Genomic DNA, 19,837 nt, shown 5'->3' on the forward strand with positions numbered 1-19,837 from the left:
TGGATGATGTGTCAGTGGGAGAATGGAAGTAATGCAGTTACTTTGGCCCCAGTGGTTCACATCATGGTTGTTACCTTGTACAGGTTTTACACATAACAGTCAATAGCACTCCACTAGTGTATGTTGCAGGTCCTTTTATCCTAAGTGTAGAACTGTTCTTGAAGATGTTAACCTTCAAACTGGAAAACACTCTTATTTGTAGAATTTTTACTCAGGTGAGGGTAATGGAAAGAAAATGAAGACAAAGCTGGTTGGTTTGCCATTGGGGTAGAATAGGGATGACTATTGACCAGTCGTCTTAAGTGGATTTTCAATCTGTTTAACCCTGTTGCTATGTTATCAAAACAACACTGATTTTTCATCCATTAATAGCAAAATGCTCTATGTGCGTATAAAAAAGCATTTAATTAGGACTTCTGCTTCCTATTCATAACATGTCAAAATTACAAACTGTTGCCTAAAATAACTAAACAATCCTGTTCTCAAACAGGTTTTGTACAGAATTATAACATTAAAGAAAGGCTGATTAATGTACTGACACGTCAGCTTTACACAAACCTTAAACTTTGAAGTTGTGCATAATGCACATCTGGTATCCTGCTGATGTGACATCTGTCCAGTGTAACTACCAGGTTTCAGACCATTTGCAGCCCTTTTTATCCCTTTTTATAATAATAAAGATGCAAACCGTCATAGTTTTCCTTATTGGCTGTGTCGTCAGATGGAGAGGATGTACTATCATTCCCACTAAAGACACAGCAAGTAAGTAAGGAAGGGGAAGGATGTCCATGCTTATAAATCCATGATTCAATCTTGGTCTTGTTTCACTTCAGACTTGCAGAGTTGTCCATAGATTTCTAAGCAGTCTCTGTAGGGATTGAAATTGAGTAACGAGTTGCTCAATGAAATAACATTTCACAAGGAAATCAGATTTCTTTGCTGTTCTTTCCCTTGTGGGACTCTCATTGTTCCACTCAGCTTATTCCAGAGGTCGAGTGGGAGACCTGTGCTCATGACACCCCACATCTTTTGCCCTCCATCCAATCCAATCCTACCTTTCCAACAGCCTCTCTGATATTGCTGCCTGAATGTTTCAGCAGTATTTCTAACTGCACTATATCCTATGACATGTGACCTCATTTTCATTTGTCACCATCTACCCTACTGATTAGACATGAACCCTTGACTTTCTCTTTTGACACTTTTCACTTTTGCCTCCTGGCTCAGTCTGTTGCAGAGTGGTATACAATGGTGGTTGCGAACCTATTGCTTGTGGCATCAGTTTGCCCAGTAGTGCTGCTGTTGTGTGTGTATGATTGCACTTGCTCTTAAAGTGGTTCATCTTTGCCTCTGTTTCTTGACCTGAGCACACCCCCTTTTGCCCATTCAGTCACCTTTCCTTTCCTTTCTGGTCCCTACAAGAAAATAGGAGAGGGAACAACACACTGACTGGAAGAAGCAGCTGACTACAAATAGGTAGATCAGGTTGTTGACCTGAGGGGCAGGGCGTGTGTGTGCTTGAATCAATAGGGCATTTGCTGCTCACTTCCATCTACCTTGTGGTAGCAGGCACTCTGCCTACAGAGGCCCTTCACCCCCCTTTTCTCTTTTTGCTAAGTGGATGCTAGAGCTGGCAGGCCCTTTATCTGCCTTGTCCGTATGACACTGGCTCATTTTCTTGTGGAGGCACTTTCCCCTCTTTATTTTCTTACCACCTCTCTTTTTTGTTTTGCTAAACAGAGATTGCAAACTAGCTGATCCTTACCTGCGCACCTTGTGCTTGTGGTGTTAGTGTGTTTTCTGGCTATACATGCTGTTTAGGGTCTTTTTGCTGAACATTGAGCAATATTGGTCACAATATGCATTTTTGCATTTTTTTAAGGAGATGGAGAAGACAATGGTTCCAGCAGGACATTTGCCTTTTGTGGTGCTGGGCACATTTTAAAGCAGTAACCTTTTAAAAGGTTGTAAAACTTACGCAGACAGAGCATTTCTGCATATGTTTACATTTATTAAAATAAATGATAAGCACCAGCACTACTCTCAGAGGAAGAGACCAGAAAGATGCTGTACAAAGACAGAATTTACATTCTATATGGTTTCAAAAAACAAGTAATTTTGGAATGCTTTCAGAAATCTAGAGGCTCTTTTGCTGGCAAGCACTACTGTGCCATTTTGGGTGTCTCTCACAATCACTTCAGTTAAAAAGGCTACATTTTGTTTGAGAAAATGAGTGCGAAAAGGCAGGCTTGTGCTTGAAAGCTTTCTCTGAAAACCTTTGTTAAATGGACAGGGAAATGTCCACATCCTCTACACACTGTCCAGAATTAAAGTGTTCAGCCTTCTCCATGCCTAAACTATCCTAGGTTATATAGTGTTGTCTGTTGCAAAGAAAGGAGCTTTTGAATGGCCTATCCAACAAGAATTTCACTTTCCACTACAAAGTCTAGACCACCTCTTGTTAAGCAGAATTAAGATCGTAAATCTTTGTTCACCTGGAAAACACACCATGACCAACCTGTACACTTGTGAGTTGAAGCATCTTGGATCATGAAATTTTACATGGTTATATAAACTACTGTTCAACACTCTTAATTTTTGAATTCCTGACTGGGTGCCTCTTACACCTTTGGAACCCTAGACTCTATCCATTAAGTCTTACTGTGGCCAAGGGCAGACTTTTCACTTTCTTTGGATTTTACTCTGCCACTGAGAATACTTGTGTTCTTCTCCTGTGTTTCAGACTGAGCATAGGGAAGGGAAGTTTATAAAGGCCACACAATTCTCTCATACTCTTCTACCTTTAAATCCCCAGAAATGGCAACATCATATTTCCCTCCTCCTTCACACCTAACTATTCTCATTTGTTACACCTGCTTAATAACCTCTATTTATTAAGACGCTGATCTTGTGTTTGTTGCTCTGAACCCCTTACAAAGGAATTTCTCTACCCAGACTATGAGGACTGAAGTTGTTCATGCCATTCTCCTGCATGTTTTGGATAGGGACTGATTTCTAGGCCAGCCCTACCAAAGTGACAGGAGCCTGTCTGCCAGAATAGAGCTAGGCCCTCAGTGGGAAGCAGTTCCCTACTATATTTGAGATATATGTCCCAGGTCAGTCATATTCTAGAACATCCTGTTTCCCAAACACAAAGGGCTAGTCTGTAGAATACAGAGAGATACCTAGAGCAAGTATGGTAACTGGAAGGACCTATAGTGAGAATTTGTCACTCCTTTCTCACTGCTGCTTTCAGATTTTCTTGCAGGCTTTGCTTTCATAGTGTTTCAAGAAAGATAGTAAAACCTACTTGTAAATTGATAGTTCCTGGTGTAAGCTGGCCCTCAGCTCTTCCAATTCTTGGTTCTTCTTCTGCTGAAGTTGGACTCCATTCTTCAGCTCCCTCAGCCTTTCTTCCATCTCTTCCACCTGGTCCTGTGGATGGGAAAGCGTTGAAATGTTTCAGAAAGGAATGTAGCCTGCATTTTAAATTCATCATGTAGTGTTTTGTACCTGTTGTAATCAGGGCCAGCATATGGCTGATAACTTAATTATTCTAGAGGGCATCACATTTTGCTGTCCAAACACATATTTCACATCAGAAGGAGGAAAACCACAGCATTCTATCAGAATTGATCAGTTTAAATTGTTCATTCCCTTTTGTGAATTATATGCTTAAAATAAAAAATTGTTATTAAGATAATAAAAGTGTCTGTGGCTTATATAAATTATGCAAGTTAATTTGACTAACTTGTTCTGTTAGTCATGTGCATAGCTGGGAACCAGGAAAAACTCTTGCTAAGCCTTCCTTTGACTGCAGGTTTCACCTGATGTTGCTTATAAACTTTCAGACCCATCTCTAGCCTGAAAACTAAAAATGTCTTTTTTATATATTAAAAAGGAGACATCTTTGGTTCTTGAGAGAGTGAACTCTATGCTTTTTCTTAGGTGGTCTGGATTTTCTTTTTCTTTTTTGCAGCCTTCAAGTAGAATTCTCATCTTTCATAAAGCTGTCAGACTGAAATTAAGTTTATTCATCTTTAAACTATATAAAGACCATCCACCTCACATAAGTGGCTCTGCAGAAGAATGCAATGTGTGGATGGAGCCACAGTTTTTGTATTACAGTGGTACCTCAGGTTACATACGCTTCAGGTTACATACGCTTCGGGTTACAGACTCTGCTAACCCAGAAATAGTGCTTCAGGTTAACAACTTTGCTTCAGGATGAGAACAGAAATCATGCTCTGGCGGCGTGGTGGCAGCAGGAGGCCCCATTAGTTAAAGTGGTGCTTCAGGTTAAGAACAGTTTCAGGTTAAGAACGGACCTCTGGAACGAATTAAGTACTTAACCTGAGGTACCACTGTTATATAATTTGCCTTGTAGCTCCTTGGTTGAAAGGCAGAATAAAAATAAAATATTCTCAATTTTCCAATTGTGCATAACTTGAAGTAGGATTGAAGAAGGAAGGAGTTGTCTTCCCAATGTAAGCACAACGTATTGCTCAGAAACTAACTGAAAGCAGTCCGACTCATTACTGATGGCATGGTACTTTTGCAGGGGTGCCCTTGCCCCCAGCTGACTGAGATAATGCCAGCCAAACAGCAACTATGCTGATTTGCACTAGCTAAAACTGGCAGCATAAGAACTCAAAGATTTGTGAAGTTGGTGCAGTTCAGATAAATACAGTAAGTGTTGTGTGAAATCTTGGGAGGATTCCTCCAGAGCAGATTTTGGGGACAGTGGAGGAAGGATGGAGAAGCCTCATTGTCCTAGTGGATGCCTGCTCGTACTACATCCGATCTCTGCAACAGTTTCCACCCCCCTTGTATCACTGTGAAGTCTAGCAACTTGCTGGTGGAGAGAGAATCTCATGATACTTGCAGTGCAAAATGCAGAATATATGCTGAATGCCAGACTGGCTTGTGGGATTATTTCAGCCATGCAAAAATATACCACAGCTACTGCTCAGGACAAATTTGTTAGAAGGCTCCGTGTTTGAGCCCGGAAGTCTAAATTATTCCTATTTTTATTGGAGTTACTTTCCTCAATGGATTGAAGATTTGTATTTTTAAACTACCTGCATGTTATCTTATACTTCAGCTTTGACATTTCCAGAATTGACAGCTAGCCCGTGTTGAATTTTCAGCCATCCCCTAGTCAAGACAGGGCCTTAGTCTTCAACCATTAGCGGGGGTGCAGGGTGTCTACACAGATGGCGGCAAGGATGGAGTCACAGTGGCAAGCCATGCATTATTTCAAAAGCATTTTCCTTACACTTCCCGTATTGCAGTAGTCAGGCCTGGTTCTAAAGCTGAGCCCTTGGTACAAATAAAGCACTGCTGAGATTCCTGATGTTACATAAGACTCAGTTGCTCTCAGAATTCAACTTGGCTGAATGTGTCATAGGCCGTTCCTACCCATTGAATGCTTCTTGCCTGCCTTGCCACAAAAATAGGTGGCTATTTGTGTGGTTCCAGAGAGGGATCTAATCACATAGTTTGAAGCAGGGGTGGTTAACCTTCTTTAGGCTGAGCCCACATGCCACCAGTGGGTGTGGCCAAAAGTGCCCACACGGGCACAGCCCTCCTTCCCCAGCTGATCCTAAATAGCTGAGAGGAGGTTATTGCCCCCTCTCCACTCATTAAGCAACCAGTGAGAGAGTGATTTGAGCTCTGTTCCACCCGTTTCAGTGCTGTGTGTATATAAATATGTGTATATGTAAATAAAATTTGGCACTGCCCAAAGTGACATCTAGGAGAGGGCAGGGAAGTCGGGCGTCGGATCTGGCCCCTGAAATGGGGGTTAGTCACCCCTTGTAACACTCAAAAAAGAAGTAAATAGAAAAATGATTGGAGCCCAGTTTTTCAATATGTTCAGTGTAAGAAGAGGAAATGAAAAAACCAAGAGCGATCAGGGTGTTGCTCTTCCTTCAGCTTCTAAACAGAATAAGGAATGTTAAAAGGAAGTTTAAGTAAAAGGTCCTGCGGCATCTGTTTTCACATGCACCTTGGTGAAAAGCTGCTAAAACCTCTGTAGGGATTATGGGAGGGATTATACAGGGTGAGTCTTTTAAAAGAGGCCCCATGCAACATGTTTAGTCTGTATCCACGGGGGCCTCTTTTAAAGGACTCACCCTGTAGAACCCAGCCTTTGGAGGAGCTTGCATATGTGACTAGAAGGGGTGGAAAAGAGCAGTCACATTTGCATAGCAAGGAATGTGTCTCACTCAATTCCTGTAAACTTCCTTGGACCTTAGAAAACGCTAAACCTTTTAATATACTGTACAGCATTTCCTACCATCTGTAAATAAACTTGAGTCAAGGAAGGCAACTGAGCCTTGTAGGAGCTGTTGATGGTTTGGTAAAATCCAGATATGGATGCTGGCCAGGCTAGTCTCCTCCCTGTTCCATTTAGAAGTAGTTCTTATTTTTAAAGAAATAGCATTTACACATCAGCCTTTGGTTTTACTGTGTCAGTGCATTAAGTGAAAGGTCTACCTAGTCCATGGTTCTGTTTCCACAGTGGCCAACTGCATGCCTCTGAAAGTTCAGAAACAGGGATTTAAGGCCATAGTGATTTCTCTGTTGTGTCATTATCAGATGCTGATATTCTGAAGTACACTGCCTCTGAATGCGGAGGCGTCATTTAGCGACATGGCTGAGAACCACCGACATGTCTGTCCTCCAGGCATTTGTCTAATTCATCTAAAATAGTGCCTTTCACTACAGATCAAGTATGGAACATAGCAAGTCGGTTCATCTAGCTCATAATTGTCTAACACTGAGTGACATCAATCTTTCCCAGTCCTACCTGGAGATGCCACAGATTGCATCTGGGACCGTCTATAGGTGCTGTGTCACTGAGCCATGACCCCTGTATTAATTCCATATAAATTATGTGTTAATGTGACATTTTAATATGTGTTAAACGTGTGAGGTACATCTAAGACTCTGTACATGCATTTTCCTGGAAGGCAATGCTTTATGCTCAGTAATTGTTTTTTAAAAAAAAATCAATAAAATTTGTAATAATAATAAAAAACACATCAGGAGATATTTTGGGATAGTCTCAGCTGGGGAAGAAAGGATTAAGGCCACTCTAGATGCAATCCATCCTGCTGAAAATCTCTCTCTGCCCCCCATTCTGGATTTAGACTTGGGAGATAAGCTTTCCTGATTGCAGTCTTAAGGAAGAGAGGATGCTGCGGGCTGGTTGACTTCAAAGCCCCTCCTATTGGCTCCCAATAGGTTCTTTTCTAAGCCAAATTGTGATGTCTCTTTGAGGGGCTCCCTTGTATGAAAAAATCTTGCACGCACAGTATTAATATAGTCTTCTACCTGACGTGCTAGTTCTTTTTACAGGAAGGAAGATGTTTAACCTGCTCCTTCACTATTTCTCTCTCTTTGAGCTGATAACTAAGATATACCTCTACAAAGGACCAGTCAGACAGAAATTTCCCTGGTACAGCCTGACAGGAGTGGCATCTCATTCTCCCAATAGCGTATGTGAGCTCAGATATTCTGGAGTCTGTGTCATGGCAGGCGGCATTTCATCAGATAGGCAGGTGCTACATCGACCTGCTTGGCAACTAGCTTTAGAGCAGGGGAGTCTGCAAGGCTGTTAGGTAGCCTTTTCCAACTGGTGCCCTCCAGGGGTTTTGGACAGTGACTTCCACCCTCCTTCCCCACTGGCTAATGTGAGCTGGAGTCCAAATCATCTGGAGGGTACCATGCTGGGAAAGGCTGCCATAAGGCATACCTTGTACTGAAGAACTTCTTCGTCCCGTTTTTGCTTAATGAGCAGGATCTGTTGCTCCAGGTTTTTGTTCTGCAGCAATAACTTGCTGACCTCTCCCTGCAGTGGTCTCAGAGTTTCCTTTAATTTGTGAATCTCGCCCTGTGTCTTTTGCAAAGCCTTTCTGCTGGCTTCTCTCCTTTCTAAGAGGCGCATCAGCTTAGGCTCATACTGTTCTTCCAGGCCCTGACGGCTCTCCGCCACAAAGCTCTCAAACTCCATGGAAAGCCGCCTGCTTGCCTGCAGGTAGCAGCTGCTCCTTCGCCTCCTCGGAGCCTTCAGCTGTTCTCTCAACTGCTCCTTCTCTTTCTCACAAGTCTCTCTCAGTTGGGATAGCTCCTCTGAAAGCTGGCTGACCCTGCTTTCCAGTTCTTCCCGGTAGACAGCAAACTGGGCCACGTCGTGCCTCCTGTTTTCCAGTTGGTACTGGCACGCCACACATTCCCGAGTCACCCTAAAAAGCTTCTGTTTCACTTGCCGAATTTCATCCCGCAGACTGTCCCTTTCAAGCTCCACCTTGGCATGCAGCCTGTAGGCTTCGAGGATCTCTTCATGGGCGTGTCTGATTTCCTCAAGAGCTGGTTCCCGTAGGAGCATCAGTTCCCGAATAAGCTGGTCCCTCTCCCTCTCCAGCTCTTCCACTGCTTCAATGCACTCCTGAAAATGCTTTCCGAGATCCTCAATGCTTATGTCTTCTGCATCATAATATACTTCCTCGTCTTCCATGTCTTCCTGCAGCACCACTGGAGAGCCTGTGCTTTCTGTGTCTTGAAGGAATGGCATGTTGATGGGATCCATATACAGCATCTCAGAGGTGTCTTCTCCATTAGGCTCTAAGAGTGCTCCTGGAACCCCAGCACCTAGCTCTGAGAAGGCTTCTGCGTTGTCTGAATCCAGAGCAGGCTCGGAGTCTGCCATCACTTCCCTGGAAATAAAAAGCAATCATGGAATCAGACCTACAAATGGCTGAACAACGGAGCTCATTGAGCATAGGTAGGCATTTGTGAAGAAATAGATGCGCCATCCCTCAGCTGAGAATCCTGCAACTGCAGAAAGCTTTGAAGAATTTGATGCTTTGTTACCAAGGCCAGGAAGTTAGCTTCCTCCCCCAACTTCTCACCATATACCCCAGCTGGTTCCCCTAGAACAATGTTTCTCAAAGTGTGGTACATGTACCCCCAGTGGTACACAAAAGGGTTTCAAAGGGTACATGGCATACATTTTTATTTTGCTTTTTATTTTATTTTTAGCTGCAGAAAACAATTTATTAGAATTTAGTATGAGAATGGTGTGCTGTATTAAAACTACCCCCCAAATTATCTTTGTCCAAGACTGGGTATGCTGGTAAAACTATACTCTCAAAAGGGGTACGCGGTTATTGTAAATTTGGGAAACACTGCCCTTGAACATTAATAATAATAATAATAATAATAATAATAATAATAATAATAATAATACCCCGTATTTCACATACCTTATCTTTCTATTAAGGGACATGGGTGGGGCTGTGGGTTAAACCACAGAGCCTAGGACTTGCCAATCAGAAGGTCGGCGGTTCGAATCCCCGTGACGGGGTGAGCTCCCATTGCTCGGGCCCTGCTCCTGCCAACCCAGCAGTGCAAGTAGATAAATAGGTACCGCTCCGGCGGGAAGGTAAACGGCATTTCCGTGCGCTGCTCTGGTTCACTAGCAGCGGCTTAGTCATGCTGGCCACATGACCCGGAAGCTGTACGCCAGCTCCCTCGGCTAATAAAGCAAGATGAGTGCCGCAACCCCAGAGTCGGCCACGACTGGACCTAATGGTCAGGGGTCCCTTTACCTATCTTTCTATTAATGCAGTATGATAACATCTTACAAACTTTTAATTTGAGCAATTTCAGCAAGGTTGAAGGCAGGCTGGTTGAAATTATACAACTTAAATCCAATCAAGGTGGATTGCTTAGAAGCTATTTTTGCACCAGGCCCATTTGGGGTTACTGTACCTGGCGCAAAAAGGGCTTTTAAGATCTACTTGTTACACGAGCTCTGGGAGTCCGGGGAATTTTTTTTCTTTTTTTCCCCATCACTCGCAAGCTGCAAGGATAGCTCCAAGAGTTTGGGTATACATGATTTTCCTGTATACCCTGTATGGGCAGAACCCATAATTCTCTTGGTGCATCAGGGGGAAAATCCAGGCACAACAAAATATTAGGACCATTAAAAAAACCACAAAGGCTTTTTAAATGTGCTCTTAAGGAAGTAGTATACAATTGTTGTTCCAATTCTACATGTTTAGAGACAACTTGTAACCTTGTTGAACAAGCCTCTATATGTTGAGTTGAATGTGGTAAACTAGGTATGGCTGAATAAATTTTGGAATCAAAATCTGTTTTCTACCTTGGCAGTAAAAATATGACAATAATTTAAAAATTGTCAGGTCTTCTGCTCATTAATGATGCTCCAGATCTGCTACCCAATGGGATCACCTTACTCTCCTTAGTGATAGCTTAACCCTAACTCCCTGGGTTTTAATGAATTTAAACCTGCTTACATTTAAACTGTGTTGCAACGTGTTTGTTTAACATATGCATCTGTGATGCTGCATATCATTACTTCCTTCAAGTTCTCCTCAAAACTCAGCTTTTCCATGAAGCTTTGGTCACCCCTTCCTTGCCCCCATGCCATACTGTAACTAAGCCTAAGTAAATACAGCTGCCATCATTCTTCCCCCAACCCACCTCCATTTCCCTCACACCGTTTTCTAGACTGTAACCAATATGGGGCAGAGACTTATTCTCTTACTCTTTATAAAGTGCCATGTATATGGATAAAAAGCTAGATACAAAAATGGGTATAAAATATAAATAACAAGTAATGGCTGGTTCTAAGAAAAGATTGGGGGTAGGGGAACCCTGACGGAAATACACTGACCAGAACAGCTATATTAAGTGAATAAATAAATATACTTTAAGCATGTGTTGCATTGCATTGACAAATGGGGAGCAAATGAGCTGAGAGGTGGGTTTTTTGTTTTGTTTTGTTTTTTGCCAGGCTACTTAAGTACCAAGGGGTCAGTTGGAGGGGAATCTGTGTTGCTTTAAGTCATTGATTACTGAAAAGAGGGCAGCTTTTTTTATTTTAATTGAAAATGCTGACGCAGCCTCAGATGTACAGAAGAGAGTGCCCAAATGAGCTTACATGCACGCTCTGCAAGATGGCTGAGGATGGATCAAAATATCACAGCAGGCAAGGGATATTATTGAGGGGCCCTGGTTTCCAAGCAAGCAAGCACTGTAGAGTAGAGTCATCCCCTGAAGAAAGAGCGTGTGTGCAGCAGCTGTCCACAGATGAAAGACCTCTTCACAAGATAAGGCTTGGGTGAATGTGCACTGTGTCTAAATGGCAGAGAAGGAGGTGTTTAATCCACTGTCCTTAAGAATGTGGAGCGCCTGAACAACTTAAAGAGGTAAATGTTCTGAAATAGAACCAGCTGTAATAATAATAATAATAATAATAAATTTTATTTATATCCCGCCCTCCCCAGCCGAAGCCGGGCTCAGGGCGGCTAACAACAATAAAACAGTACAAAAGTACAACACAAACAACACTCTAAAATCATTCATTATAAAATCAATTAAATTCAAGCCACTGGCCACCATTGGGCCAGAGCTCCGCGAAGATTCCCGAGGGAGGGGGTCAGGCTGTGCCCTGGCCAAAGGCCTGGCGGAACAGCTCTGTCTTGCAGGCCCTGTGGAAAGATGTCAAGTCCCGCAGGGCCCTAGTCTCTTGTGACAGAGTGTTCCACCAGGTCGGAGCCACAGCCGAAAAAGCCCTGACTCTAGTTGAGGCCAGCCTAACTTCTCTGTGGCCTGGGACCTTCAAGATGTTTTTATTTGAAGACCGTAAGTTTCTCTGTGGGGCATACCAGGAGAGGCGGTCCCTTAGGTACGAGGGTCCTAGGCCGTATAGGGCTTTAAAGGTTAAAACCAGCACCTTAAACCTGATCCTGTACTCCACCGGGAGCCAGTGCAGCTGGTATAGCACCGGGTGAATGTGATCTCGCAGCGAAGACCCCATAAGGAGTCTCGCTGCAGCATTCTGCACCCACTGGAGTTTCTGGGTCAGTCTCAAGGGCAGCCCCACGTAGAGCGAGTTACAATAATCCAGTCTGGAGGTGACCGTCTCGTGGATCACAGTGGCTAGGTCAGGGCGAGAGAGGTAAGGAGCCAACTGCTTAGCTTGGCGGAGATGGAAAAATGCCGCCTTTGTTATAGCTGCAATCTGCGCCTCCATGGAAAGGGAGGTGTCGAAGATTACACCCAAACTCTTAACGGACGGTGCTGGCACTAATTGTGCCCCCGCAAGAGATGGGAGTTGCCCCCCCCCATCCCATATCGTCCCGTCCCAGCCACAGGACCTCTGTCTTCAAAGGATTTAGCTTCAACTGGCTCCCACGTAACCATCCAGCCACAGCTTCCAGACATCTCGCCAGTGTGTCTGGGGCCGAGTAAAGATGGCCATCCATCAACAGATAGAGTTGGGTGTCATCGGCATACTGATGGCAACCCAGCCCAAAACTCTGGAAAAGCTGGGTGAGGGGGCGCATAAAGATGTTGAAAAGCATTGGGGAGAGTATCGCACCCTGAGGTACTCCACACACCAAGGAGTGGCGCGATGACAATTCCCCCCCAAGCGCCACCCTCTGTCCCCGACCAGAGAGAAACGAGCACAGCCATTGAAGGACTGTGCCCTGGATCCCCACGTCGGCAAGGCGGTGGATCCCCACGTCGGCAAGCTCAGTTCGTGATCGACCATGTCGAAAGCTGCTGACAGATCTAGAAGAATCAGCAGCCCCGACCCGCCTCGATCCAGCTGTCTACGAAGATCATCTGTTAGGGCAACCAGAGCCGTCTCGGTCCCATGACCAGCGCGGAAGCCGGACTGGAATGGATCCAGAGCCAATGTTTCATCCAGAAACCCACCAAGCTGTTCAGCAACCGCTCTCTCAATCACCTTACCCAGGAACGGAAGATTCGAAACCGGGCGGTAATTGGATAGATCTAAAGGATCTAATGATGTTCTCTTTAAGAGCGGGCACACCACTGCCTCCTTCAGTTCCCCTGGGAATGTCCCCGTGCCAAGGGACAAATTGATGATATCCCACAGGGGGGCCCGCACCTCGTCTGGACACGCTCTAATCAGCCAAGACGGGCACGGGTCAAGAGGACAGGTGGTGGGCTTTCCAGCTCGGAGGAGTCTGTCCACATCAGCTGGGGATATCCGGTCGAAGTGGTCCAATACTGGACCCAAGGACAGTCGAGGGGCCTCCAGTTCCTTTATTGTATCCAAATTGGCAGGGAGGTCATGGCGGAGCAACAAGACCTTCTCTGCAAAAAAGCTCGCAAATGCCTCACAGCTGTATGACAAATTGTTATTTAAATTTGGCTGTCCCTCAATGGACGTTAAAGACCTGATTATACTAAATAATTGCGCCGGGCGAGAGCTAGCGGATGCAATGGAGGCCGAGAAGTAAGACTTCTTAGCAGCCTTCACCGCCATCTCGTAGGTTTTCATAAAAGCCCTATAAGATGTTCTTGAGGCTTCGTCACGGGCACCCCGCCATACTCGCTCTAGCCGTCTGAGGTCCCGCTTCATTTTCCGGAGCTCCTCGGTAAACCAGGGAGCCCGGTTTCTGCGGGGTCGCAGAGGGCGCTTCGGTGCGATCTCATCGATGGTTGCCAGGAGCTGGATATTCCAGCCCTCAACAAGCTCAGTCAATGAGTCGCCAGGGGGAGCAAGGTCTCTCAAGGCTTGGCGGAATCTATCAGGGTCCATCAGCCTCTGCGGGCGAGCCCAAATCGGCTCGCCACCTAAGCAGGGTGGGGGTGGAAAGTGAATCCTGGCTTTCAGAGTGTAGTGATCAGACCATGGTACCTTCATCGAAGGAGACATGATCATATCTAAGCCTACGCCAAAGATCAAATCCAGCGTGTGGCCTGCTTGATGTGTGGGGCCAGAAACAAACTGGGAGAGCCCTAGTGTTGCCATGGAAGACACCAGGTCCAGAGCCTGTGAGGAGGGAGTGGCGTCAGCATGGATGTTGAAGTCCCCCAATACCAATAGGTTAGGGAACTCCAAGGCCCAGCCGGCCACCGCCTCCAATAGGCCTGACAGGGTGGCTGCTGGTGCGCTAGGTGGCCGGTACACCAGCCAGACAGCCAAGCTCTCCTCGGAGTCCCACACTAGGCCAACACATTCAATGCTGGGGATTGATGGCGATGGTAGAGCCCTGAAAGGACAATCTTCCCGGATTAATAATGCCACCCCTCCCCCCCCGGCACACAGTCCAGGACTGGTGGAGGACGGAGAAACCCGGGGGCGCCATCTCTCATAAGGTAACTGTTGCCCCTTTGCGCACCCAGGTCTCCGTCACACAAGCCAGGTCGACCCCCTGCGAGATAAAGAAATCTCGCAGGGTGGCAGTTTTGTTGCCTATAGACCTGGCATTGCACAGCACCAGTGATGGAGGTGAGTAATCCTTGCTCACCCTACCCTCGTCCCTCGGGATGAGGCGCAGATTGGAAGGGGTACGAGCATATCCATATCTCGATCCCCTTCGCCTATAACATCTGCCCCAACCGCCATACCTCCCTCGCCCCTCCACGGTAGCAATCCCAAGCCTCATAGTAGCCTCCATTGATGGCAATTAATGTTATTCTTTCGCAGCCTAAAACAATAAAACCTTAAAACAATAAAAACAAAAAACAAAAACAACCCAGAAAACAATAAAACAATACAAATAAAAACTGCAAAAATTACAAATTCATCAAAATCTAACAAATTCCCAAGCCCACCCAAACATCCATCCCACCCCCATATATAAAAATCTAAAGGGAAAGGAACATTTTAAAACATGTTAAAAAGAACTCTGCACCCCTCCGGGTCCTCCTGGGCAGTAGCAGCATCAGTGGCAACAACCGTTCCTGTGAGGCCCCACCTGGGCCAGACAGTAAGTGGCAGGAGCAGTCCTTGTGAGGCTTCAGGCCCCGCCTTGGGCCAGGTGGAAGTGGCAAGAGCAGGGCCCTCAGGCACTCACAGGGGAGTCCTCCTGGGCAGCAGAGCAGTCCTTTTGAGGCTTCAGGCCCCGCCCCAGGCCAGATGGTAAGTGGCAAGAGCAGGGCCCTCAGACACTCACAGTGAAATACCTGATGGGGTGGGGCTGAGCAGTACATTGAAGGGCCAGTTGGGTAACATGCACTTTAACAAGGGGAGCAGGGAAACTTCCATGGGATATTTAATGGGAGAGCACCTGCAGCGTGGCCCTGCTACCAGGATGTCAGAGGAGGAGACAAAGGACACATCCAGGGGGCACCAGCCCCCTGCCCTCCAGAGGCCCATAGACATTTCAGTAAGGTTGGTACATGAGAACTTCATGGCAGATGGTACCCTACCTCCTGTTAAGTTGTTGGGGAAGGGAGTGCCATTTGCGTGTTCTACTTCAGCTCTGAGCACCACTGGAGATTATTTTCAGAGATAAACCTTCTCTTTTCCCAAATAAGGCATTTTTCCACCCTTGTGAAAACAGCAAAGTGAAGCAGCCTTCACTTCCAGGCTTGCTATTTCTTAGTAGTTGGATACAGAAAGCTTAGGTGAGGATTGGTGCAAAGCTCTTTGGTTTCAACTTCTGAATTAGGACCGGAATCTGTCACCAATCTTCTATCTAGCAGCAGCACGATTCCTTCCTTGTGAAGATTTTTTTCACAGGCAAATGGTCTCACTTTCCACCCAGGCAGATTCAGACAGTCCCTGCTTCTCCCCCCTCCTCTCTGTAGCAGGATGTTGTGCATCCAGGCTGATATTTCTTACTTGGGCAAAGAAAAACACGTACAAAGCCAGGGAAGACAGCCTCTTTCTCAGTGGTCCAGCAGCGGGTGAAGGTACTGTACCTTTCTTCCTTTTTCCAGTCAGGCCTGCACTGGCCACAAATGGTCTGGCAGGCAACCCAATTGAGCCCACCCTTAATAAACCTGATGCTTTCCAATATGAATTATTCGCCAACCACACCCCGTTTCCAAAACCGTTAGGTTGCTCCCCTCTCCCCCTTAAATGAGCCTAGTTCTTTTTAGCTTGGAGCATCTCCTTTCCAGCTACTAGAACAGAAAAGAGAGCCCACGCTCACCAATGAATGGTAGCAATTTAGCTCTTCTTACCTTTCTCTCCAGGAACCAAGTTCCTTGTGCCCCCGGCCGGACAGGCTTTTGGCATGGGGTGGGTGTGAGGTTATTAATAAACAGTGCAAGAAACCGGAGCCCCCGGGGCCACCCCCACCTCAGTCTCTTTGGAAACGGCTGTGCAATTCTAGTGGAAAGGCTGACACCAGATCCCTGCCTACGGAGTGGGGTGGGGGAGGAGGCGGGGAAGAGGAGGCGGCCGGCTGGCAGGCCTCTCCACTCGCCTCCCAGTGCCAGAGGCAGAGTGGTTGGCGCTTGGCTCTGTCTGAACTTTCAGCAGAGCCAAGAGGAAAGCTGTGTTGGGAGGGGCTGGGAAGGAGCAAGCCTCTTTAACCCTCTCTCTTTCCATCACCTCTCTCCCCCCCCCCCTTTGCATGTATGTTGGCAGCCACATGTGAATGCTTACATGAAATACAGGAATGTCTAGAAACTGAGGAGAAACCTGTGCATGCTGAGGGTCATGGACGTGTGCTTTCCAGTACTTGCTGCTGCTGCTATGTCCCCAAGGTGGGAAGACTAAATGTCTGGTTTTGTGATGGGAGAGGGAGAGAGGAGGCAAAGATGAGACCAGAGTAGTAACGGGTGGGTGTTAGGAAATGCATAGACTTGCTGCACAATCTTTTGTATGACAGCTCAGTCCCACTGCGTTCTGTAGGGCTGCTTCTTAGGTAGGCATGTACAGTGGTACCTCGGGTTTCAGATGCTTCAGGTTACAGATGCTTCAGGTTACAGACTCCACTAACCCAGAAATAGTACCTCGGGTTAAGAACTTTGCTTCAGGATGAGAACAGAAATTGCGTGGCGGCAGTGGGAGGCCCCGTTAGCTAAAGTGGTACCTTAGGTTAAGAACAGTTTCAGGTTAAGAACAGACGAATTAAGTTCCTAACCAGAGGTACCACTGTAATAGGATTGCAGGTTAAGAATGAACTTTAATTGGGCAAAGATGACTAAGGTAGCAAGCCCTAAAGGGTGACTGGCAAAATATGAGGGGTTTGAAGGCGCAGAAGGCATCACAGAGGAGTGGCAGGGGGACAGTCCTAGTATTACTGTACATTAATATGGCATCATCCCTGCAAAAGGCATTTGGCCTTATGTAGCTCCCCCAAGTCCTACTTGCTAACTGAGCTCTTCCTGCCTGGAGGACAATTGTCCAGGCAGCAAAATGCATCATTCAACACCCACGGGCAATAAGTCCGCCCTGCTGCTGCTCAGTCCTCCTCACTCAGCTTTCTTCAGCTTCCTTGTCCAGGGATAAGGTTACTCGCCCTGGCTTGCTCCCTTGTTGGCTTTGAATTTCAGGTCAGAAGTGCAGTTGCACTGTGAACCCATGCCTCTCTTGGCTAACTACAAGAAGCATATTTAAGAGGAATAAAGGGTTATTTTTTAAAATAATAATAAAATACCAAGTAGTGCAAGCCGCATGTCTCTCCCCTCTATTTGTGGAGGCGTTTGACTCAATAGCGTAGGAATGCTGTTAACTTGAACAATGTTTCGTGTGTGTATAAATACCCACCTAAATCTATCTAACATTAAAACTGCCAGCAAGGTTACCAGTGAGGGTCAGCTGGGCTGGTAGAAAAGAGCCTTCTATGGCATAAAAATAACAAAAAATGAGTCTACTTGTGAAATGGCAAGCCCAGACACCTCTTTCTAGTTTATCCTAGAAATAACCTGTTTGGGGAAGGGGAACAGAGGGACATGGGAACTGTTGTGGGCTGCAATCAGATGCCTTGAGTTAGCCCTGCTGCTCTCTGTTTGTGGACATAGCTAGGCAACCAGATGGTGGTGTGTCATCTGCAGGGGAAGGGGGTAAGCAGATGATAATGCCTGTGGCGATGACCATTTCCAAGGACAATGCAACTTATGGCAGATTCAGAACGTGCTGTGCTCCAGAAGCAGAGATAGTCCTGTCCTGGGGCAAAATGTAGTGGTAAATTTTGGACAGCAGAGTGGGGTTTAGGTGAATTGGGGCAGGAAGGGAAGTACTTAGAAAATTAGTGGCAGCCCTACCCGCTAGGGGACTAGGTAATATCAGTAATAGGCAAGTCTCCTTCAGACCCTAGTTTAAACACTCTTCATTAAATTTTCTGTAGTATTTCCCCACTAAGCCACATTTAAAGGAACAGCCCTATAATATACATACTTTTGTACCTAGTCAGTGTATAGGAGTTTGGTGCAGTAACTTCCACACTTTTTGCCCAATTTGGGCCTTCATGAGTTCAGAATGACTGCAAGAGATCTGCAATGTGCTGAAATAATTTGTGAGAGCATCATGGAAAAGATGCAAATTAGATAGCACAAAATGTAGATAGAATAAATCTTGTTACTCAGGTTCTTCTTAAGCAAGAAAAACTACCTCCCAGAGCCCTGGTATTTGATCTAATAGTGCATGGTCTGGTTGTTGCATACTTTCAAAGAGCTGGATAAATGGATGAAAGTTTGGTGTATAACAGACAGTTCCTACATCAATTTTTTATCCATTTATCCTGCTCTTGGAAAGTATGCAACAATCAGACCATGCACTATTAGGACGGAATAGATTTTATCACCCACCCACTGACATTTTCTATCAGTGACAACAGTACCTTTCTGCTCTGTGTGTGATGTGTTTTTGCTTCATGTAAACTAGCCAAAGTCAGTGCATAGATGTTTAAGAATTCTTTAATACTGACAACTGCACATTCCTTCACAGGAAAGCCATATTTTCCTTATTTGGCAGCATTAAAGAAAATCTGCATGCACATAGCTAATGAAAACAAAATTTTCATGTATAACTATCTAACAGGGTAGGAATCAATGCTTTCAGTGAGGATAAGTTATATGGAAGCAAAGTTGTAAACAAACAAACAAACAAGGTACAGCCAATATAACACCCACCACTATAAAGTAACACATTAGTTTAACTACACACATTGCAGAGAGAAAGGAATGTTGTTACAACAAGCCAATTTGAAATGGAGAGCAGAGGAATAAAAATCCACAGAGCTAAAACGGTGTAAATCATAACATTGTTTTAGAAAACTGGGTATGTAAAAAGGCATCTGCCTGGTGCTGGAATGATATTAAAGTAGACTTTTTGGGATGGTGTTCCACAACTAAGGGACCACTGCTGAAAAGTTCCTCACCTAGTTGTATCTCACCTGGCATCAACACACAAAGGAGCCCCAGGTGATGACCTCAGGGTCCAGGAGCATGTGAGATGAGGCAGTACTTCAGGTACCAAGGGCACAGGCCATGAATAGCTTCAGCAGTCAAAACCAGCAGTTTAAATTGAGCCTGGAGATTGACTAGGAGTCAGTGAAGGTGATAAGCATAATATTTCCGTAACAACCTACCCAGTCCTCATTAGCACCCAGGCAGCGATAATTTCTACCAACTAAGGTTCCTGGGTTGTTTTCAAAAGTAGCCCCACATACAACAACAGGAGATTATCAGGGCATGAAGCCGCATTCTGTCCAGGTAGGGCTGTAGGTGGTGCAGCAGTCTAAGGCTCTGGGTGCTCCAAGCCTCAGAGGCCATGTGCCCCTAATGACAAAGGTGGGTTAACAAACACCCCAAAGCTTCAGACCTGTTATTTTAGGGCAGAGCAGGGGGGCAACTTGTGGCCCTCCAAATGTTGGGTTACAACACCTGTTATCCCTGATCATTGGCCGTGCTGGGTGATAGCAACACTTTAGCAGTCATTGGTACAATGAATGAACAGCCTAGCTGGAATGCAATGATCTCATTCACATGTAACATTAAGCCAAATTATGGCTTAGTACAAATCAGCAAATGTGTGTGCTCCTGAAAACGATACCATGGCCACGTTGTTCCTCCTGTAGTGAAT

At 45.5% G+C, this 19,837-nt stretch overlaps 1 protein-coding gene across 2 annotated transcripts; it reads right to left on the bottom strand.

Moving 5' to 3' along the window:
- Positions 1-386: 386 nt before the first annotated feature.
- On the bottom strand, positions 387-16,207 carry SYNC (syncoilin, intermediate filament protein). Of its 2 annotated transcripts, none has more exons than XM_081870424.1 (4): positions 15,988-16,207; positions 7,763-8,723; positions 3,311-3,435; positions 387-868 (listed from the first exon to the last, which is right to left on the bottom strand). In XM_081870424.1, the coding sequence occupies exons 2-4, from the start codon at positions 8,714-8,716 to the stop codon at positions 808-810; spliced, it is 1,140 nt and encodes a 379-aa protein (XP_081726550.1). In that variant the 5' UTR covers positions 8,717-8,723; positions 15,988-16,207; the 3' UTR covers positions 387-807. The 2 variants fall into 2 exon arrangements, with proteins under 2 accessions (XP_081726550.1, XP_081726551.1); XM_081870425.1 differs by lacking the exon at positions 15,988-16,207 and adding an exon at positions 15,666-15,751.
- Between the last annotated feature and the right edge of the window lie 3,630 nt (positions 16,208-19,837).

This window comes from Podarcis erhardii, assembly GCF_964252035.2.
Source record: "Podarcis erhardii genome assembly, chromosome: 7".
NCBI lineage: Eukaryota > Metazoa > Chordata > Lepidosauria > Squamata > Lacertidae > Podarcis > Podarcis erhardii.

Bases quoted from the DNA above. Each gene is read 5' to 3' on its own strand.
- SYNC (XM_081870424.1), bottom strand. From the start codon at position 8,716: ATGGCAGACTCCGAGCCTGCTCTGGATTCAGACAACGCAGAAGCCTTC. The intron at 3,436-7,762 runs GTATGCCTTATG...TCCCATCCACAG, and splicing joins AAGAAGTTCTTCAGTACAAG to GACCAGGTGGAAGAGATGGA. The intron at 869-3,310 runs GTAGGTTTTACT...CAATCCCTACAG, and splicing joins CAGGAACTATCAATTTACAA to AGACTGCTTAGAAATCTATG.